Below are 17,614 nucleotides of genomic sequence, written 5' to 3'. Positions count from 1 at the left end.
TACATCATGTAATAAATTACATGATGATTTCGGTGGTAACATCTTACGATTTATCACATGAACCTTTTCGGCAAGATATGTCAATAAGTTTGCTAAAAACGTCAAGATCAAGACAATCGAAACGAAAATTAGATATCGTAATAGAACTGGCTATAGCGAATATACATCAATATACGTTCATTGATATATTTTTCAATATCCGGAGAATATTGACATTTATTGTTTTAATTCACCCGGTATATATTCAAATGAGCAGCAACGATCGGTGTTTGCAAGTGGGGATTTATTTTTCATATGACGTCACGTTCTGTGACGTAGGCAACATACGACTGAACCAAATAGACAAGCTGTATCGACTTCAAATATGCCCTCTTCGTTCATTTCCGGTTAGTTGACTTCATTCTCTGCTGGAAATAAGTCAAATATTAGTCGATTGAGTGTTACATGGGCTATGGATGATGTAAGAATCAAATTGAAATTCGGTAAATTGGTATTGGGCATAGATCCATCGAATATAGTGAGCGATTCAAGATTTCCTGTGGATCGATCGCAACATTATATTTGGTTCAACGATGACCTATAATTTATACTTCATAATGTTGTCCCAACTAATCTTAATCAAATTCGCAGAGCCAGTTGTGGTGCGTGTGGAAAAACAACTTCCAATGAATGATTTAATTTCCGTGAAGTAATTTAGCCAATAATTGAACAGAACTTTAACTCATTTTATAGCTAAGTACATATTTTATAATTACATGCTGATCACGTACCTACTGCCAGAAGATATAATAACATTCCCGGTGAAATTGTAGTTTATACGGACATGCAATATGCAAATTTATTCATTTCCGTGGAAATGCTAAATTTAAATCCTGACTTTTTCCATTTGGTTGTTAAGTAATGGTCTGTTCCAAAAAAAATAATGCCAATCAAACTTCAGTCAACACCCGGTCCTCGTACCTCAGTCCTCAAACATGACATTAGTTTTGTTGCTACTCTGCAAATTTTAATCAGTTATAAATAGGTAAAGATAAAATAAACATTCGACTATTTCAAATCACTTTAGCTAAGAATATTTATGCACATTACTGGATTTAGGTCAACTTGAAATAAATGTCTTTATACGTGGAAGAAGTCTGTGATAGTGAAATTCTGATATAAAGCTGTGTACCAGAATTAAAATCACATAGGCAAATATACCAAATTAATCAGCAAAGATTGCGTAGAAATATATATTTTTATCTTAATCACGTAAGAGAAAAAATTAATAAAGATCATATTGATAACAATAATAATAACGATAGTAATAATAATAATAATAATAATAAGAAGAAGAATCATAATAGTATATAATAAAATATAAAATGTTATTTACATATTTTTCGTAACATCTGAGATCACTAATAGTCTAGCTTAAAATCGGTGCTAATTTTCGAGTTACAAACAAACGATGGCACTAAAAGCTATAAATTGTTAAGTTACAATTCAAAATGTTTACTGTATCAGTTTAGGCGTAGCTTGAAAGTTTGCAATACGTTTCTGTCAGAATATAAATTAGGAGTTGTACTCTTTAATCGGTATACAATGTATAATATCATAATGTTAAACAATTAAAACACCGTATATATCATCACTCCGTAACGTTCTGTCTCGCCTATTCTACATTTAGTGAAAAAAGCAACAGAAAGTTCATAATTTATAATAATCAGCTCATATTACATTGACGCAGCGATCGAATTGTCATTTCTTGCTTACAATCGTCAAGAATTTTTCTTCGCTGCTCTTAATTTTGCGGATGCTGTCTCGGTGGCCTCGATTCCCCGAGTTTTACAAGACCAAAGAAGCTCTTGTCGTGTTGGAACAAGGTATACCTTTCCTCACCTACATCCTTCAATACCACGCGATCTCCAGCCTGCAGTAGCGCTGCCTGCGCGGAGAAACAGGATCGGCTTTTATGCTCGGTGCCAGGACTGTAAACCTGTAAACGGAATATAATCCAAGAAGTTCCAGAGTTGGTGGCGGAAATTATTGTCAATTTTTCTCAGAGTTCTGCTTCATGTTCCGAAGAACATTTTACCGATGTCAAAAGTAAATTGTAAAATTTGACCGTTCGAGCAACCGACTGCGCATGCGTGAAATAATTGTATTCTATTGGTCGATAATATCACAGGTTGGTAATGTGTTCGTCTGCAAAGCAGAGAAGCCAACCTACCAGAATCGGGGGAGGAGATTTAAATTCTCTCGTGTCAAGTGTTTAATTGAAACTTTTGTTACGGTGACTCGTATAGGAATCATCAGTCAATGGTTAGTTGAGAGGAAAAGTTTGCCAAGCCACTTCGAATCACATCAACTATTTGAGATCGATTTAACTTAATTCGCCCGTTTTAGTGGAGCTGAAGCTTGAGGCGATCAGCTCGCGTGAAAAGACGCCGAAACTCTCACTTGCGCAGTCGGATGCGTAATCTGTCAGATTTCACTACTTCCCCTCGGTATAGCCGCAGTCTATTCCAGAAAAATTAAGGGCGTTGCTTTTTTAATTTGCGTTCAAATGAAATATCAAAAATATCTGAAACGAGAGATTCTACGGAGTGATGAACTGAGAGTGCACCCCAATTTTCTGCAAAAAACTTTAAACACATCCAAGTTATTCTGTTTTGAGGAGAATTGATATCCTGAAGAACACCATTTCGCTGAATGGATTTTTTTTTTTTTTTTTTTTTTTTATAACCTACAAATTATGCGACCAATTCATGGACAGAGCTATTTGTAAGTAAATACTTACCATACACTGCAGTATCGATTCGTTGTTGACCAAAACGCGGAAACCGTTTTCATCATGCCGGTCTAGGTAGTGAATCTGAGCATAGATAAGATAAAGCCCTGTTTCCTGGATCGTCAGTTGTCCCTCGGCTAAAGTAAAGTGCCCGTTCATTCCCAGGTCACTCATCCAACTGGTGGCTCTCCAAGCCTTGAAAATTCCTTGACCGTGCTTCCCTTTTCCGTTCCCAACATGTTCGTCCTCTCCAGTGAAAAGACTGCTGTCAGCAGCGTAGTGCGCGGCGACTATTTGCCGCGATCCTCTAAGGTGTCGTCGAGTCATACCGCGACGTCTAAGAGGCCGCGAGTGGCGCGTGTCCTGGGAAAATGGAATTTGTTAATTCATAATAGGTATGAAATTACGATTGATAGTAGTCGAATGGAGATTCTTTTAGAGGGGTTTGGTCTACAGACAGATGTGGATTATTACCTGCACGAGCTTCCAAGCTTCTGCATTTTTACGGTTCACCGTTGACTCTTTCATAGTAAGAGCTTGAGGACCTTCGTCTTGCCAATTGACAGAACGATAAGCGTGTTTATTTCTCTGCCGTGGATTGCGAGCCTCTGAAGAGTAGGAAGCCGGTGATAAAACATGGGATGTAGCATCCCGTGATTGGATATGATATTTCTTTGGCGGATGTTTATCCCAAGATGTGATGATGCTGTAAAATAAGATTTGTTCCAAATTAAAAGGTACTCATGAGTTAGGTTGGTTTAAAAACACCGAGAGAAAATGGTTAAACTTAGCAGGTTGAGCGTGTGTACCTTCTTTTTTGAATTTTCATACAGACTGGCCGCCTCAAATTTCAAGAGTAAAACACGGCTCACGGATGTTATGCAGATGCAGATAAGAATTTTCTTAGCTTAAGCAGATCTTGTATAGTTAATGAAGGTTTGAAAATCTTTTATTACTAACTGAACGATGATTGTTGACTACTACGAGTAATCAACTTACTCAAAGTTTCACTGCGTTTGTTATAGTCAGTTGCTTTAAATACGATTTTTTATACGTCTGATATTATTTGACTACATTTTCTACGGACAACAAGAGCCAATATGAGTTGACTTTGTGCTACTTAGGCAAACAATGTTTACTTTATGAGATAAATATCGTAGGGTTTTGAGGTTCCACTGCGTAGTAACCTTGAGATTTTTAAGTCGGCTGCTATTATTTCACATAGTATCATTTCATATTTTGACGACGACATTTTTGAGGTCCAAATATTACCAGAACTCGAACAATATCAAAAGGTCTGTTACTAGTCCTCTCGGAAATTTGTTTGCATAGACTATTATTGCAAGGATAAGTTACGTTGCATACATCAATTTATGTGAAAGTTGGTGATTGTTAGTTTTACCGAAAAATTATTTCGAATCTCTGTTCGAAATTCAAAACCTTTAATATAGATTGGATTTTTTTTAAAATCCACTTTCGAGTAAAATGAGCCCAAAACAATGTTGACATTATTTTGGGATCTTGTTTCATCCTATTTCGCTATCATTGCATGGCGCGTACAACCTTGCTTGTAATTTTTTGAACGATATTTTTTCTCTTTTACTAAATCTCGATTCATACAGTGGGGCCCAGTCATGCTTAACCTGACTTGTACTTCCGTGTAAGAATTGTGAGAAGCAATTTTTAAAAGTCGCTAACAATAAATTTAAACAAAAAACAAGTATATTTCAAAAGTCTAGTAGACTGCAGTAATAAAATGAAGCAATACGAATAGCTCATTTCAAGTATGCATAACGCGCTTTTGAAAATACTCAGATTTGTGTCATTAGTCATTCCGTTTAACGAGTTCACTCGTATTGCACCGGCGCAATTTACATTTATTGTATCATACCGGGTTATCGTGCAGGAGACAAAATCTAAGCTTTAAATTATAAAAATCAGCGCTACGTGTACGTTCGCACGAAGAAATGTCCACAATGAAATATGAAATTGCTCAACGACTCAAATCCCTTCGTATAAGGTAGTATCTCTACAATCTACCAACGTGAGGTTAGCAAATAAGCTGCCCTCGAAAATTGCTTTTATTACTAGTATTTATTGTTGCTGACTATATGGGTCAGTGTCAACGTGATGCCATAGCAGATAGTCCACCTGAATATCTCATTCAGTGCCATGTTTCATGGTCCGTGAAGGATTAAACTTGTGCATTACTTTTCAAGGTTTTCGTCCTTTTCCAAGCAAGACATGACAAATTAACTTTTTCTCACAGACGTGACAGAATTTACCATTTCTAAATTCGGTGTATCTTATGTATCTTACGATCGTAGAAAATATTACTTTTGACAATCTTCAGATATTTTTTAGCCTATAATTTTCGTATAAATACTTACGCGTGATGTATCGTCGATTCTTGTTCACTCTTCTCCGTTGTGGTTTTGTCATCTCTCGTCAAACTGTCGTAGAGTTTTAATGTTGGGCTTGGCGAGTTCCCTGTAAAATTTCTTCTGTTTCTCAGTAAGTAGCTGTGGGCGTATATCGGAATGCCGCTCGGATTATAACCAACGGGTCTCTCTTCGTTGACGGATCGCTTCCTTACGATCGTTGGCGAGTCGGGATCCCGAAGAAACTCCCCGAGAAGATCGTCCTCGTTTTCCTCTGCCGGATCCTCCCGCTGTGGAATTTCCGCAGGATTTTTTCCCTCGTCAAGCATTCTTTCTCTGTTTATGCTTTTCCGGTTCTCTCTCACGCTCTTCTCCAAATTCCGTTCTGAGTCTGCCTCAGTTTTCTGAAGTGCAGCGAGGACATTGGCGAAGTCACTTTCGCGGCTTGCAGGACCTAACGAATCGCCAGGACCCGAGTAATCGGCGGTGTAAGGTGCATTGTGATAGTCGTTGAGGTATTCCTGAGACGGAAGCATCGGGTCTTCGTCTTCGTCTTCGTCTTCGTCTTCGTCTTCAGTGTCGTAATCGGAGTCGTAATCATCGTTGTCTAGAGCAGTCTCATCGTCAGCGTTATTCTCGTCAAGTTCTTCGGCTTCTACCTGCACAAAGGAATAAGATATTTAATTGTAGTTTGTCTAACACGTAAAATGTACTTTCCATATATGTAGCAAGAAATGTGAAACGACTCAGCGGTCAAGTTCGCAGCACCTAACCTTGACCACAAGTCTACGTATGGGACATTAAATTTAAGGTCAATCAGTCGGCTCGAAAATTTTTATAATATTGCACGTTGCATAGCAGACTATTTCAGATGAGAGCATTTTTTTTTTATGTTGGAACAAGGTCGAAACTTTAGTATCTAAAGATCCTTCTGAAGTTTACGATTTTCACCTCAAGTCTGACAAGTCTTGGACTTTATCTCATTTAAATAACGTGTCGAAAAGTTAGTCATTCCTGCAGTGAATTCATAGAAATTCATAGAAATTTAACTAATGTATGACTGTATATATATATTATATATATATATATATATATATATATATATATCTGTGAAGTGATTGTAAAATTTAAGCTGATGGATGATGGTATATCAAAATAAGCAAAATATCTCGTTATATTCTTGTCCAATGGATAAATAAACAAAGTTTTTCTAAGCGGATTTGGGTCGTTTATGGTATGGGTGATATTACATCACGTTTGTCTTTCGGATAAAGACTAGTTGAACTAGATTCTTCTTAGATAAGTACCTAGATGATGGTTCGGACTAAAACGGAACGTTTAGGTAGGTATACATATTCTGTCTTGAACGACGAGTGGTCGAAACGATAATCGCTACTCATAGTTAAATAAACTATCAAGTCCTGATCACTAAACTGCAAGATCATAGAAAAGAGTGGTCAAAATACCGCATGTATAAAAACGCGACAATCTATTTCACAAAATTTTAAAACTACGATAGTTGACGTATAGAAAATAAAAAATGTAAGGAAAAGTATTGAAATGGAAACGTTTGGTTCGTTACATTCTTATTCATTGTAACGATTCTGTGAAATATATTCTAGCCTATTTGAATATCCTTTATTGTGACACTTTTATTTTCTCATCTTCTACATTCTTACTCCATTCTACAACAGGCACTTCTTCGCTTTACGTTGATACCAAAAATGGCATATCACAGTATAAACTACAAATATAAAGCTGAATGGCACATACCGAACATACCACAGAGCTATCTGCATACCATTGAACCATATAAGTGCTCAATTTGATGGGAAACAAAGACAAGCATTCGTCAGACTGAGCCCAGAACTGAAGACCTAAAAACCACCTCCGTATCCCTGGTTTACCTATTTATTACACCACTATCGCAGTATGACTCCAAAGGCTTGTATAATTTCACGTCAGGCACACACGGAGTCCCAGAACCGTCAAGCAAGTAACGTGCATCTAATATGTTATGCATTGTACATACATCCATGGGATCTTACACGTAGACGCAGCTGGTCGAAGCCTTGAATTTTGAATATTTTACAAGTCTGTTTTTGGGCTGGCGCCACGAAAAACTGACTGGTCAGAACGATGGTCATGCCCCGGATAAAAGATCGGCCGTGACAAGAACTCGAGGAAGAAGCCAGGGTAACCATGAATGGAATTGGTTGATCCAAGTTGCCGGTTTGTTTGTACCTGCGGGGTATTCGTGTCTGTTTGTGTTTCTTCGAAAGTGAAGCGAATGGCATCTTTTGTACACTCAACTAGGTAAGAGCGAAAGGATCTGGTCAACGGTAACTCAAAACTAGGTGTTCGTATGAGCAACGATTTCGAGCGTATTTGGTGGTAACATGTATTTGTATCTATTATTTCTTCACGTGACTCACCCGTGTGTGAAATGAATTTCATTACAACGGCTGTGATGCAAGTCATGTCAGTCGATGTGAAAAACGAGAATGCGAACTGAGTGAATCGGATACAAGGAGTTGACCACCCTTCAAATCCGGTGTGAACCAATCTTGAAATCGTTAGATTTCTTAAACGAAGAAACTATAAATCCCTGAAAATCTGGTAAAATTGCTAAAAATCGTCTGAAATTTTGTCAAATTTATGAAATTTTGAAACTAAATGAAATTCTATAAATACTGCAAAGTTCTTTAAAATTCAGTGAAATCTTAGGCAACGATCAAACTCAAACTTGTAATTTTGCAAAAGCTTGTAAAATCATCAGCTAAAACTGTCTGATTATTGAATTCCCTGAAATCCAAAGAATTTTTTTCTTTAAAATCCTGCGAAATTCAGTGAAGTCTAGTGAAATCACTCAAGTCTACCCAAATCTTTGAAACTATGAATAACCTTTAAAAATCGTGAAATCTTAAAATCACGTGTGCACTGACAGTGACGATGACTGGCTAACCACTCGATGCTATATTTCCTCTTGAAGCAGGCAGCTCAAACTCTGCACAATGGGTGGCAACTCGCAGAGATTAAGGCAAGGCACGGCGTCACATACCTCAGTTGGATCGAGGAGATATTCACGATGTATTTGGGTCAATTAAAATACCATTACGTCTATCGTGACTCGAGTATTCGAGTGCACTCGACTATTCCGAGGTGAAAATTTTTATTTCTATTAATATTTTTCCCGACAACTATTACGTACGCTAAGGTTGAATATTTATGCGGCACATTTGACGACACCTCGTACCTATACGATTCGCATTTGTATCAAGAAAAAGCCAAGTGCTTATGCGACGATGATCAGCTCTTTCTAGGCTCAATTGAAGTCAAATCTGTGAGGCCAATGCGCTCGTTAGGCATGCGGAGAGAGAGAGAGAGAGAGAGAGAGAGAGAGTTAAGTTTGGCTTTCGGTTTACGACAAGTGATACTTTTAACACACGTGCGTACATACACGCATCCATATATGGATAGATACAATAAGTAACTCGCGTTGTAATCATTCTTACTGTTATCATTATTGCAAAGCTCCAAACGAAGGTTGACCTAAATTCTAAATAAAAATAAATGTCGTATTTATTTTTGTACGCGGTGTTAAACGCCTGCTGCTTTTTACTCTTATCGAAAACTATCGACCAGTTCAAAGATGAATTAGAAATGAGACTTTGGTATGAATTTATCCCTGGCTTAGTAGTAAATTATAAGAACTCTTCAAATTAAAGATGCTGCCACGTTAAAATATTGATTATTATTAAGTAAAATTATACAATAAACGACAATTATTTTGATGCCACGCGATATCGTCAGGACATGCGAAAAAGTATCCAAGTATTTACCTCTCCTTGATGCGAATTAGCTAATCGTATACAAGGATATGAAGCAGGGAGTTAAATTTCAACTTCAGAATACCTAGTCGGACGATCGAAGATCGGTCGACCATCTCACAGAAGCGAAATGGTAATTCGTGAGTACTCGGCGTGGGTACTTAATTATTCTCCTTAAATACAACGGTTGTGTATCTGCGAAATCTTGTAAGTAAACGTGACACGATGACGCCTGCGATACTTTTCATCAAGCTTAAACACGTTTTATTCTTCTCAAAGTAAACACCGCTTTGCTTTAGGCAATACTGATTTACAAATAATATTTAAAAGTGCTCCCCAACTAATGGCTGCCACACTTGGAGTACGATTGATGACAAACTGAACCAACAGATGGTTTTATACGTTATTTACTCCGTGCAGATTTGCTTAAGATTCAATTCTACTTCGGCGACACTTTTACGTTTGTACAATCATACTTCCCGAAATCTTCGTAATTCATCGAAACGATTACGACGATTCGACGTCAGGAAAAGCGATATTACGGGAATGTACTGTTTCGAGGAATCTGGTTTAGGGATCGAATGAATTGTATTTTGTAATTGAAGCGAAATAAAATACAAATTACATTCGTATAATACAAATCTGTATTGTATTCGTACGAGCTTCGGTAGATTATATTCGTATACAAAAAATCGTTGATTCAACGCGATGCGTTAATTATATATTAAAAAATTGTAATAAAACCGAAATCATTTACTAAATACATAAGCGGTGCCAAATACTGTTCGGATTAAGGATCAGCTCCGACCAGTTTCGTTGGTAAGGCGGGTGGAATGTCCTTTTTTTTCAGCTATTGCGACTTTTGAACTTTCCGGATGAGTTATAGCGAGACTTTCAATGTTCTATGAATAACCGTGAGTAGACTTTCGAGTGCAAATCTTATCGCTGAAATATACGTTTCACCGCGGGTTCTATATTCGTGAAGTGATGGTCCGCATTCCTAGTTTTTTCATTGACGGCGGCTTGATCTTCTTGGAACGAATACTTATACTCATGTCTTTTATTAGGATCTACCTAAACTCCTAAGCACGTATGATACATATTTTATATTTCATACACGCGTCATTAAACTGTTAATGTTCGTTATGTCATAAGCCGATTGATTATCCACGATCTTCATCGCTTAGTTATTTTCGAATTATTTCAAAGACAAGCCTAATATCCTACAATATTGAAATATTTTTTTACAATCGCAATATTTTCGCTATTTATAACATATTATCGGTTTTTTTAAATGACACAAATATATGTTTTATAATCTCTGTCACGATTCTTATATAGTTGCACTCTTTCAGGCGATGTCAATGTTTCGTTACTCATGCCGTATACATATAGTTATTATCAGTGGAATGTGAATAGCACACATGTGACGTAAAATGTTACATCTTGCCGATGATAAAGTCCGTGTGAAGTACCGAGATAATTATAAGTTGTACGATGTGTAAGACGTGACTTCTAAATGTATTGCAATAGAATGCAGATGAATTGAACCGCAATAAGGAAGATAAAAATCTATAATTTTCAACAAACACAATAATTGATGTAATAGGATTTATCGCAGCGTAAGTATAAGCATGGATTTGACATTATTCACGCAAGGACGCGGCTAGTTTATGTTTAGTCGATATAACAACACGGGTTTGATTTAGATTTCATCCCTGGATAGTCAATCAACATATTTATCTACGTTATATCTCATTAGCTCTGAGGAATTTTTATTACCCGCGGTAATTAAAAGCTTAACATTCCACTTTCTCGCGATACTGTCGCGTTTGTGTGAAACAGTTTGTTTATTCACACTGAAGAGACAAAAATTTACGATTATACTTTTATCTTTTACACCTAATGCAAGTAAATTCCTACATACCTACATAATTTGGCATTCTTCGACCATATACTAATTTGATAAAAATAAAATTGGGGCGGATAATGATTTCGATCTGAATTCCTTATTTATATGCATATATTGTACTGATTTGGTATTCAGAAAACCAAAGAATACTGTTTGCTGTATTTTTTGATTGTATTCAAACTTGGAAAAGTCCAATTATTCGATCTCAACGTTGATCCGCAGGCCGACAACACTACGATAATTAATTAATCCCACTAAAATAATTCTTTCGACAAGTTTCCGGTCTTCAGACTTTTTTCAAAATATTCAAAATCTTATGAAAATTAATAAAGATATGAAAAAAAAATATACGATTGTTCAACGCAGCAAATTTACAACATGAGGCACCATAAAGTCAGTATTCGTTTTACAGACCATCGATATCGCAATACGTTTATTTAGCCGAAAATCGATTTGTCAGAGTCTTTATAAATAAGAAAATGTATTTTCCGATGATTGTGTTTTTTCTCCTTAATTCTTACCATCAAATTGCATCATTTAGTAATGCGAACTTGATCCTGTACGCAGTTTGTGGGAATTAAATTCTTTACATAAATCATCCGTAAGTTCCTCCGGTAAAGTCACTAATTTTTCCATTAAAAAGTTCAAACAAGAATTTTTACACGAAGTCGACTTTCGAGGCTTACAACTTCTGAACAGTCTAAGCTTCGACTTTCGCTCACTGGACACTTTGTACAGAGTTAAAATCTCCACAGAATGCACCCAAGATTAAATTCATACAATTAAATGCGACTACGTGGTGACGGTTTAAAAAACTAAACCGTCCCCGTATCATTTAAATGAGAAAACTTTGAATTCTCAGAGCAGCCTTTTAAAATTAAGTTTAAGATATATCCTTTCGCAAGGATGGTTTCGTTTTTTTTTTTTTTTTTTGTTTTTTTTCTTTTGTTACGTACCTACTTACAACAAGTTTTTCAAGTGAGAGTAAAACGTAATTTTGCTTCTAAGCGACACGCGCTATGTCTACGCCAATGATACAATTGGCAATTGCAAACTTTATTAGACGTAATAAAGAACATTCTCAGAACTGCAGGTCGGTCTTGTAAGGCGATTACCGTTTTAATCGGATCTATTACAACAATTTCTGCAGAATCCCTGGTAGCATCCTTTCATGCATTAAAGCTGCTTTTGTAGATCATCGTCGAATTTAACGTTGCGAATTTCTTCTTATCTGTAAGTGTGAATTTTGTCGTGTGCACGAAGAATGCATGAAAAATGTCAACAAATTCAGAGATTTTACTACAGGGATATTCAATGTACGTTAAATTTTTTTTTCTAAAAATATGTAGCGTCGATGAAATAATTAATGATTTTATAAGTACACGTGAAAAAAAATAATCCCAACTTTGGATGAATCCGGGATTCTTTAATATCGACAGAAGTTCTGAAAATTTTATTGAAGGTTCGAAATAAAAGACAACCCCCCCCCCCCCCCCCCCCCCCGCCGCTTTCTCACTCGTAGCGTATGAATTTGCATTAGCTACGAAATCGTAGATAATTTTAAACGATGTATTTCCAGGAAAAATAATGCCTAGAATAAAATGTGAGCACATCGCTTATATATCGTCAATTCCATACTCATGCGCATCAATAAGTTTACTTCAATTAGTCTAATTGAAGTCTACAGAGCAACGCAGCGCAAGTTCGCGTTGTACGTTAAGTCGTTTCAAATTAAAAACGAAAAGATATTTTCGTGAAAATTTGAGTTACGAAATAAATAAATGATTGTTACAGCTTCAGACTTCGTTGGAATAAATTCGTTTGTATAACGGGGAAAAGTCAACGATATTAATATGCGTACCAAACTTCTAGCTTCGATATTTCTCTCATCTATCTGCAGGATACGGTTTCTGTAATTGCGCAAACAGTTGAATCAAGTTGAGTCGCGAAACGATTAGTAATCTCAGAATCAAAATCAATCAGTAACGAAGTAAAAATTGCAAAATAGTGTTTTTCTCCTCAATGTTTCATTACATTAACGTTACTAACTTCAACCTCGTAATTTTACAGAATTATAATCATTTTTGAGAGGGTTAAGAATTTTAAAACGAACAATCATAATTACGTTCATTGCAATACTGAAAGCCGATGAAAATGAAACGTTATTGATTCAAAGGATTACATGAATTCGAAAGCATTTTCTATTCTCAGATCTAGTATCTTTATTAGCAGCGTCGAAATATTTCACCAAATTTTGGGACTCAGTATCGCGTAGAAATTCTTCCAAATTTTTTATGGACACAGCTTCGCGATTGTGGTTCTTGTCTGCTGTCATGCGTGGGTGTTTATAACAGTAAACTTTTTTCTAAAAGTCTCCTAGTCGATCACCGAAGTTTAACGTGGGACGATGAACTCCAAACGGCGCCAAGAAACCTGTATTATCTAATATATCCTACATCGTTTCGCGAAATTTGAACTCGACTGGCGCTAGAATATAAGATTTAGGAAAGACTATTTTGTCATTTTTTCGATTAATCGATTAATCGATCAATTGGAAAGAAAATGATTCGAAGTATACGAACGCTAATCTTGAGATTCAAGAATCATACACGTTTACGTATGATGAATTGCAAAAAAAAATTTTCCTCCTGCTTTTACATGTTTTGGCCATTTCAGCAAACACGTGATCATTTGCAACCGCCGATCAAATATGGGCAGAGTTAACGCGTACCGCTTGATTAATGGCATCTGTAGAGTCATTATAATAACCGTATATATACACGATGTATATCATATGCAGTTGGAATACACTAGCCAACGATTACCTCATACGATAATATTATACACCGATGAGAGATACGAAATAATTGTTCGCTTTTCTCGGTTAAGGTGTTTTGAACGTGATGTCATGTGACCGAGCTTTAGTAAGAAACAAAAAATTTGAAAAATTGGAAACACTCATCTTCATTATCTTTGTAATATTTGTAAGTTGAAGAATCAAAGCTCAAAAAAATGTGCGAAAATTGCATCTCATACGAAAATTTTTTTTCAACGATATTATGTGGATAAAAAACATTTGAGTATTGATATCGAAAAAATACGTGTATTTTTGACTCAAAATATTGATCGCTTATTGGTACAGTTAAAATTATCTGCGTGTCTTTAAACTTTCCATATTTTTTCCTTTCCTTTACACACCTTGATGATATTTTCATCCGATTCAAGACGATCTAACTTGGTTACACTACTGCATAGTAACCACAACTAATACAGAATTGCGGTGCAAGTATGCAAAATAAATGTATTTATTGCAAAAATAGTATTGCTTGTACAATCGTACAGCACGATATATACGGTTCTTTTCGTGCGGACGCACTTCGATGACGAAGAAAAGCAAACAGTTTTCAGAGGTACATAGAGGGGCAAATATACAAGCTGCATAAAATGCTACATTAGTCACGAGACCGATTTGGACTGGAATACATGCGAATGAAGGTATAATCTACGTAGAAATGCGTTGACTGCGATAGCGCGTGTATAATCTAAACATGTTGTAAATACTAATAACGGTATAATATATACGGAAATTTATTGAGAGCCAAGCAATCGCCTACAATCACGAGACAAGATGTAGAAGCTGAAAAACAGTGTAATTATCTTATGACAGATGAATAATGCGACACTAATACGTGAAACTTGAACTTGTCAAATGGTCGCACACGTCGCCTCAGATGTTTCAAAGAGAAGGTTACGAACGCTGTGGATATTCAGTGACACAACTTGTGGTAATATATATATGGGAGGGTCAAAGTTCACTTGCGATGACCGAACTGATAGTGCCCCGTGTGAATAATGGATACTGCAGTAAATAAATATCAACAATACAAAATATGAAACAAGCTGTATGAAAATATCGAACTATATCGATTTTTGATTTATGTTTTATTATTATATGGGTATCAGAGTCCACTTTGACGGGTACTTTTGAGTAGCCTCAATCCTGCCAAACGATTTGGTATTTGGATAGTTCGAAAAATTCCACAAAGAGTGAAGGAATGCACGGGTCAAAATTCGGATCAGTCGAAACTCGTATTGACTTGTAATTAGCTGTTTGAAAACTCTGAATGATTTGAATTGCAAATGGTCAAAACTGCGAATGGTCCGAAGACTGAATGCTTGAAATTAAAAATGAAAACTTCCTCAAGATATTCGAAGAAGTAATTACCTCAGGAATTTTTCGCAAATTATAACCCCTCGGAGTTTTCACTATGGAAAATATGAACGATGAAATTCTACGTAACGGTAAACTTGAATTTTGATAATTAATAGTATAATATTAGTCATCTTAGTGTCACCTTAGAATCTCACTAAGCGTGACAACATTTTGAAGAACTACCCTTTAACAAATATGTTATAATCACTGATATAATGTAATTTTTTATGGATTCGCATTTGGAAGTTGATTGTTATTTTTATATGGGATACCGAGACGTAAAATTGGATTGATTCTTACCTGTTCCTCGAAGGCCTTCAAGTCGTTCAGCAAGTCTTCTTCGAGGATGCGATGCTTCATGCCCTCAACGTCTTGCTTCATCATTTCAAGCTCTTGCTTCAGCAGCTCAATTTCTCTCGGGTGATTAATACAGCACCTGGGATTATCCACGACACCAAGGATCTTCCATATTTCAAGCCCGATGCAAAATACGGCCAAGAATATTGCGATCAGACTCAGAACTGTATCCGTTCTAATCCGGGGTCGTCCGTTGTTGAACCCTTGCTCGAGATCCGAATGAGAAACGCTTAAATTCTCGCGGGAAAATTTGAGAAATGATCGAGATTCGTCGGTGGGATTCTTCGGGTTGTCCATCTTGGCTTTCACTGGGATATCGCTGGTCCCTTTGCTGGGTAACATCGAAATCATGCAGGCATCGAAGGAGATCGAAATACGTTCGAAAGAAGCTTTCGGTATCAGTTACCTTCTTCTGTCTTCTCTTCTTCTTAAAATGTCGTCAATTTATCGAATAGCCTTATTATTCCTAGCTAAGCACTCATTATACTTTTTATTTTTCTACAAAGATTTACACCAGCAGCTTGATCGCAGCGATTCCGTTCCTTGTCTGCGGTTTACGTCGGATAACTTCTCTAAAGATTGTGCCAAAATTCGAGGACGACCTCGACGCTCGGTCAACAGTTGCATTCGTCGGTCAAGGTGGTCTGGTTACAATTAAGATTGCAAACTTGACAATTGCGTAGGTACCAATTCCGGAATTGCAAAATTGAATTTACTGTTAATCGGGCAGGTTTCAACCTTGGATGGAGTGATTCGATTATGTATAATACAAATACATATATGAAGAATCATATGCAATAATTTCTCCTTCCGATAAATATTTTTTACATTGACTCAGATATGAGGAAAATATAATATTCCCATTATTTTTTTTTCATCAATCCCTAACTGTGAAGAATTCAGAATTTCCACAAGTTCTAATTCGACTTGAATTTCGGAAACTCGTTACAAGTAGGTGAAGCAATCCACCGGCGCCTCGCGGAGATGTAGAAAATAAAGAAATCTTTATAGATCTACGATACACAAAGACGTTAGCTGCAGTCCTTCGGGGCACAATCTCCATACACTGAGACTGGACCAAAAACCTGTTCGGTAACTTTGAAATTCTCGAACCGAAGACGTCGGAAGCGGTGTCTTTTGTTTCTTCCTTTTAAACGCCCTCGCTTCCTGCGGCTTATAAATCAGCCTCTTTTTATTTCTGGGTCAAAATATAAAAACCAATTATTAACATCGGTTGCGTATATATTTTCTTTTTACTTTTTTATTATTATTTATTGCTTTTCTTTTTTTTTTTTTTTTTTCGTTTGTTACTTATTTTTATCTCGTTTCAAACTTTTTCGTTATCTCGATGCGCCCTCTTCTCAGGGACTTATCAAATTACCTCGGAGACAATCCGAGCTCAACCACGATTAGGAGAACAGCGACTACACGATCTCGGCAGCGCGACACAGACTGACTAGAAGCCCGCAAGCCGACAACGTTTATGTTTCCTCTTTGACATTGGCGCAGCATTCGATGGAGTCACGTTGTAAGTATACCTACAGACTGTAAATATACCGCAGACACCAGTTTTCCACCGTTTCGAGACACACGGTATTAGGAAAAATTTCTAGTTTTGGTTACTTGACGCAGTCTTTTTGTAACTATTTTCATTTTTTACTCGATTCGAAAGAGGCAGTCTGCAGGGTACAAAAGTGAACGTCACAAGTTTTTTTTTTTCTTCTCTAAACTAGTAAATCTAGTATGTGTTAGTATTTTTTTCGATTATGGTCAATCGTATTAATATATATAGGTTCTTCTAAATTTATTCTATGGCCTTGTTTAAATTTTAAAAAAGTTAGTAAACTAAATTAAGATATTTAACGTTGTTGTAAAGAAAAATTCTAGTGTTTAGACAATTATAACAACACTAAGCAATCGTTCCGAAATTATCTTCCGGTGCTGTCAACAATCTTTTATCTCTTTTGCGATGCCAAGTTTATAAGTAGCTCTGCCACTGTCCTAGGGAGTTTTTAACGCTGCCAGGTAGTTTCGGAACGCACCCTGAATAAGAATTTAAAACACATTTTCTTGTAATTAAAACTAAATAATTTTGTTTTCTTAAATATTTTTTATGAGTGAACTTTAGAGTATTTATTAATAGAATTG

The 17,614-nt window shown here is 36.4% G+C and overlaps 1 protein-coding gene across 1 annotated transcript; it reads right to left on the bottom strand.

Annotated features, from left to right (window-relative positions):
- Positions 1–1,258: 1,258 nt before the first annotated feature.
- On the bottom strand, positions 1,259–16,250 carry LOC124408784. Its single transcript, XM_046885973.1, has 5 exons — positions 15,410–16,250; positions 5,164–5,813; positions 3,248–3,479; positions 2,783–3,136; positions 1,259–1,978 (listed from the first exon to the last, which is right to left on the bottom strand). The coding sequence occupies exons 1-5, from the start codon at positions 15,815–15,817 to the stop codon at positions 1,784–1,786; spliced, it is 1,839 nt and encodes a 612-aa protein (XP_046741929.1). The 5' UTR covers positions 15,818–16,250; the 3' UTR covers positions 1,259–1,783.
- Between the last annotated feature and the right edge of the window lie 1,364 nt (positions 16,251–17,614).

This window comes from Diprion similis, chromosome 8 (genome assembly GCF_021155765.1).
Source record: "Diprion similis isolate iyDipSimi1 chromosome 8, iyDipSimi1.1, whole genome shotgun sequence".
NCBI lineage: Eukaryota > Metazoa > Arthropoda > Insecta > Hymenoptera > Diprionidae > Diprion > Diprion similis.
This window is presented reverse-complemented; position numbering and strand designations above follow the sequence as displayed.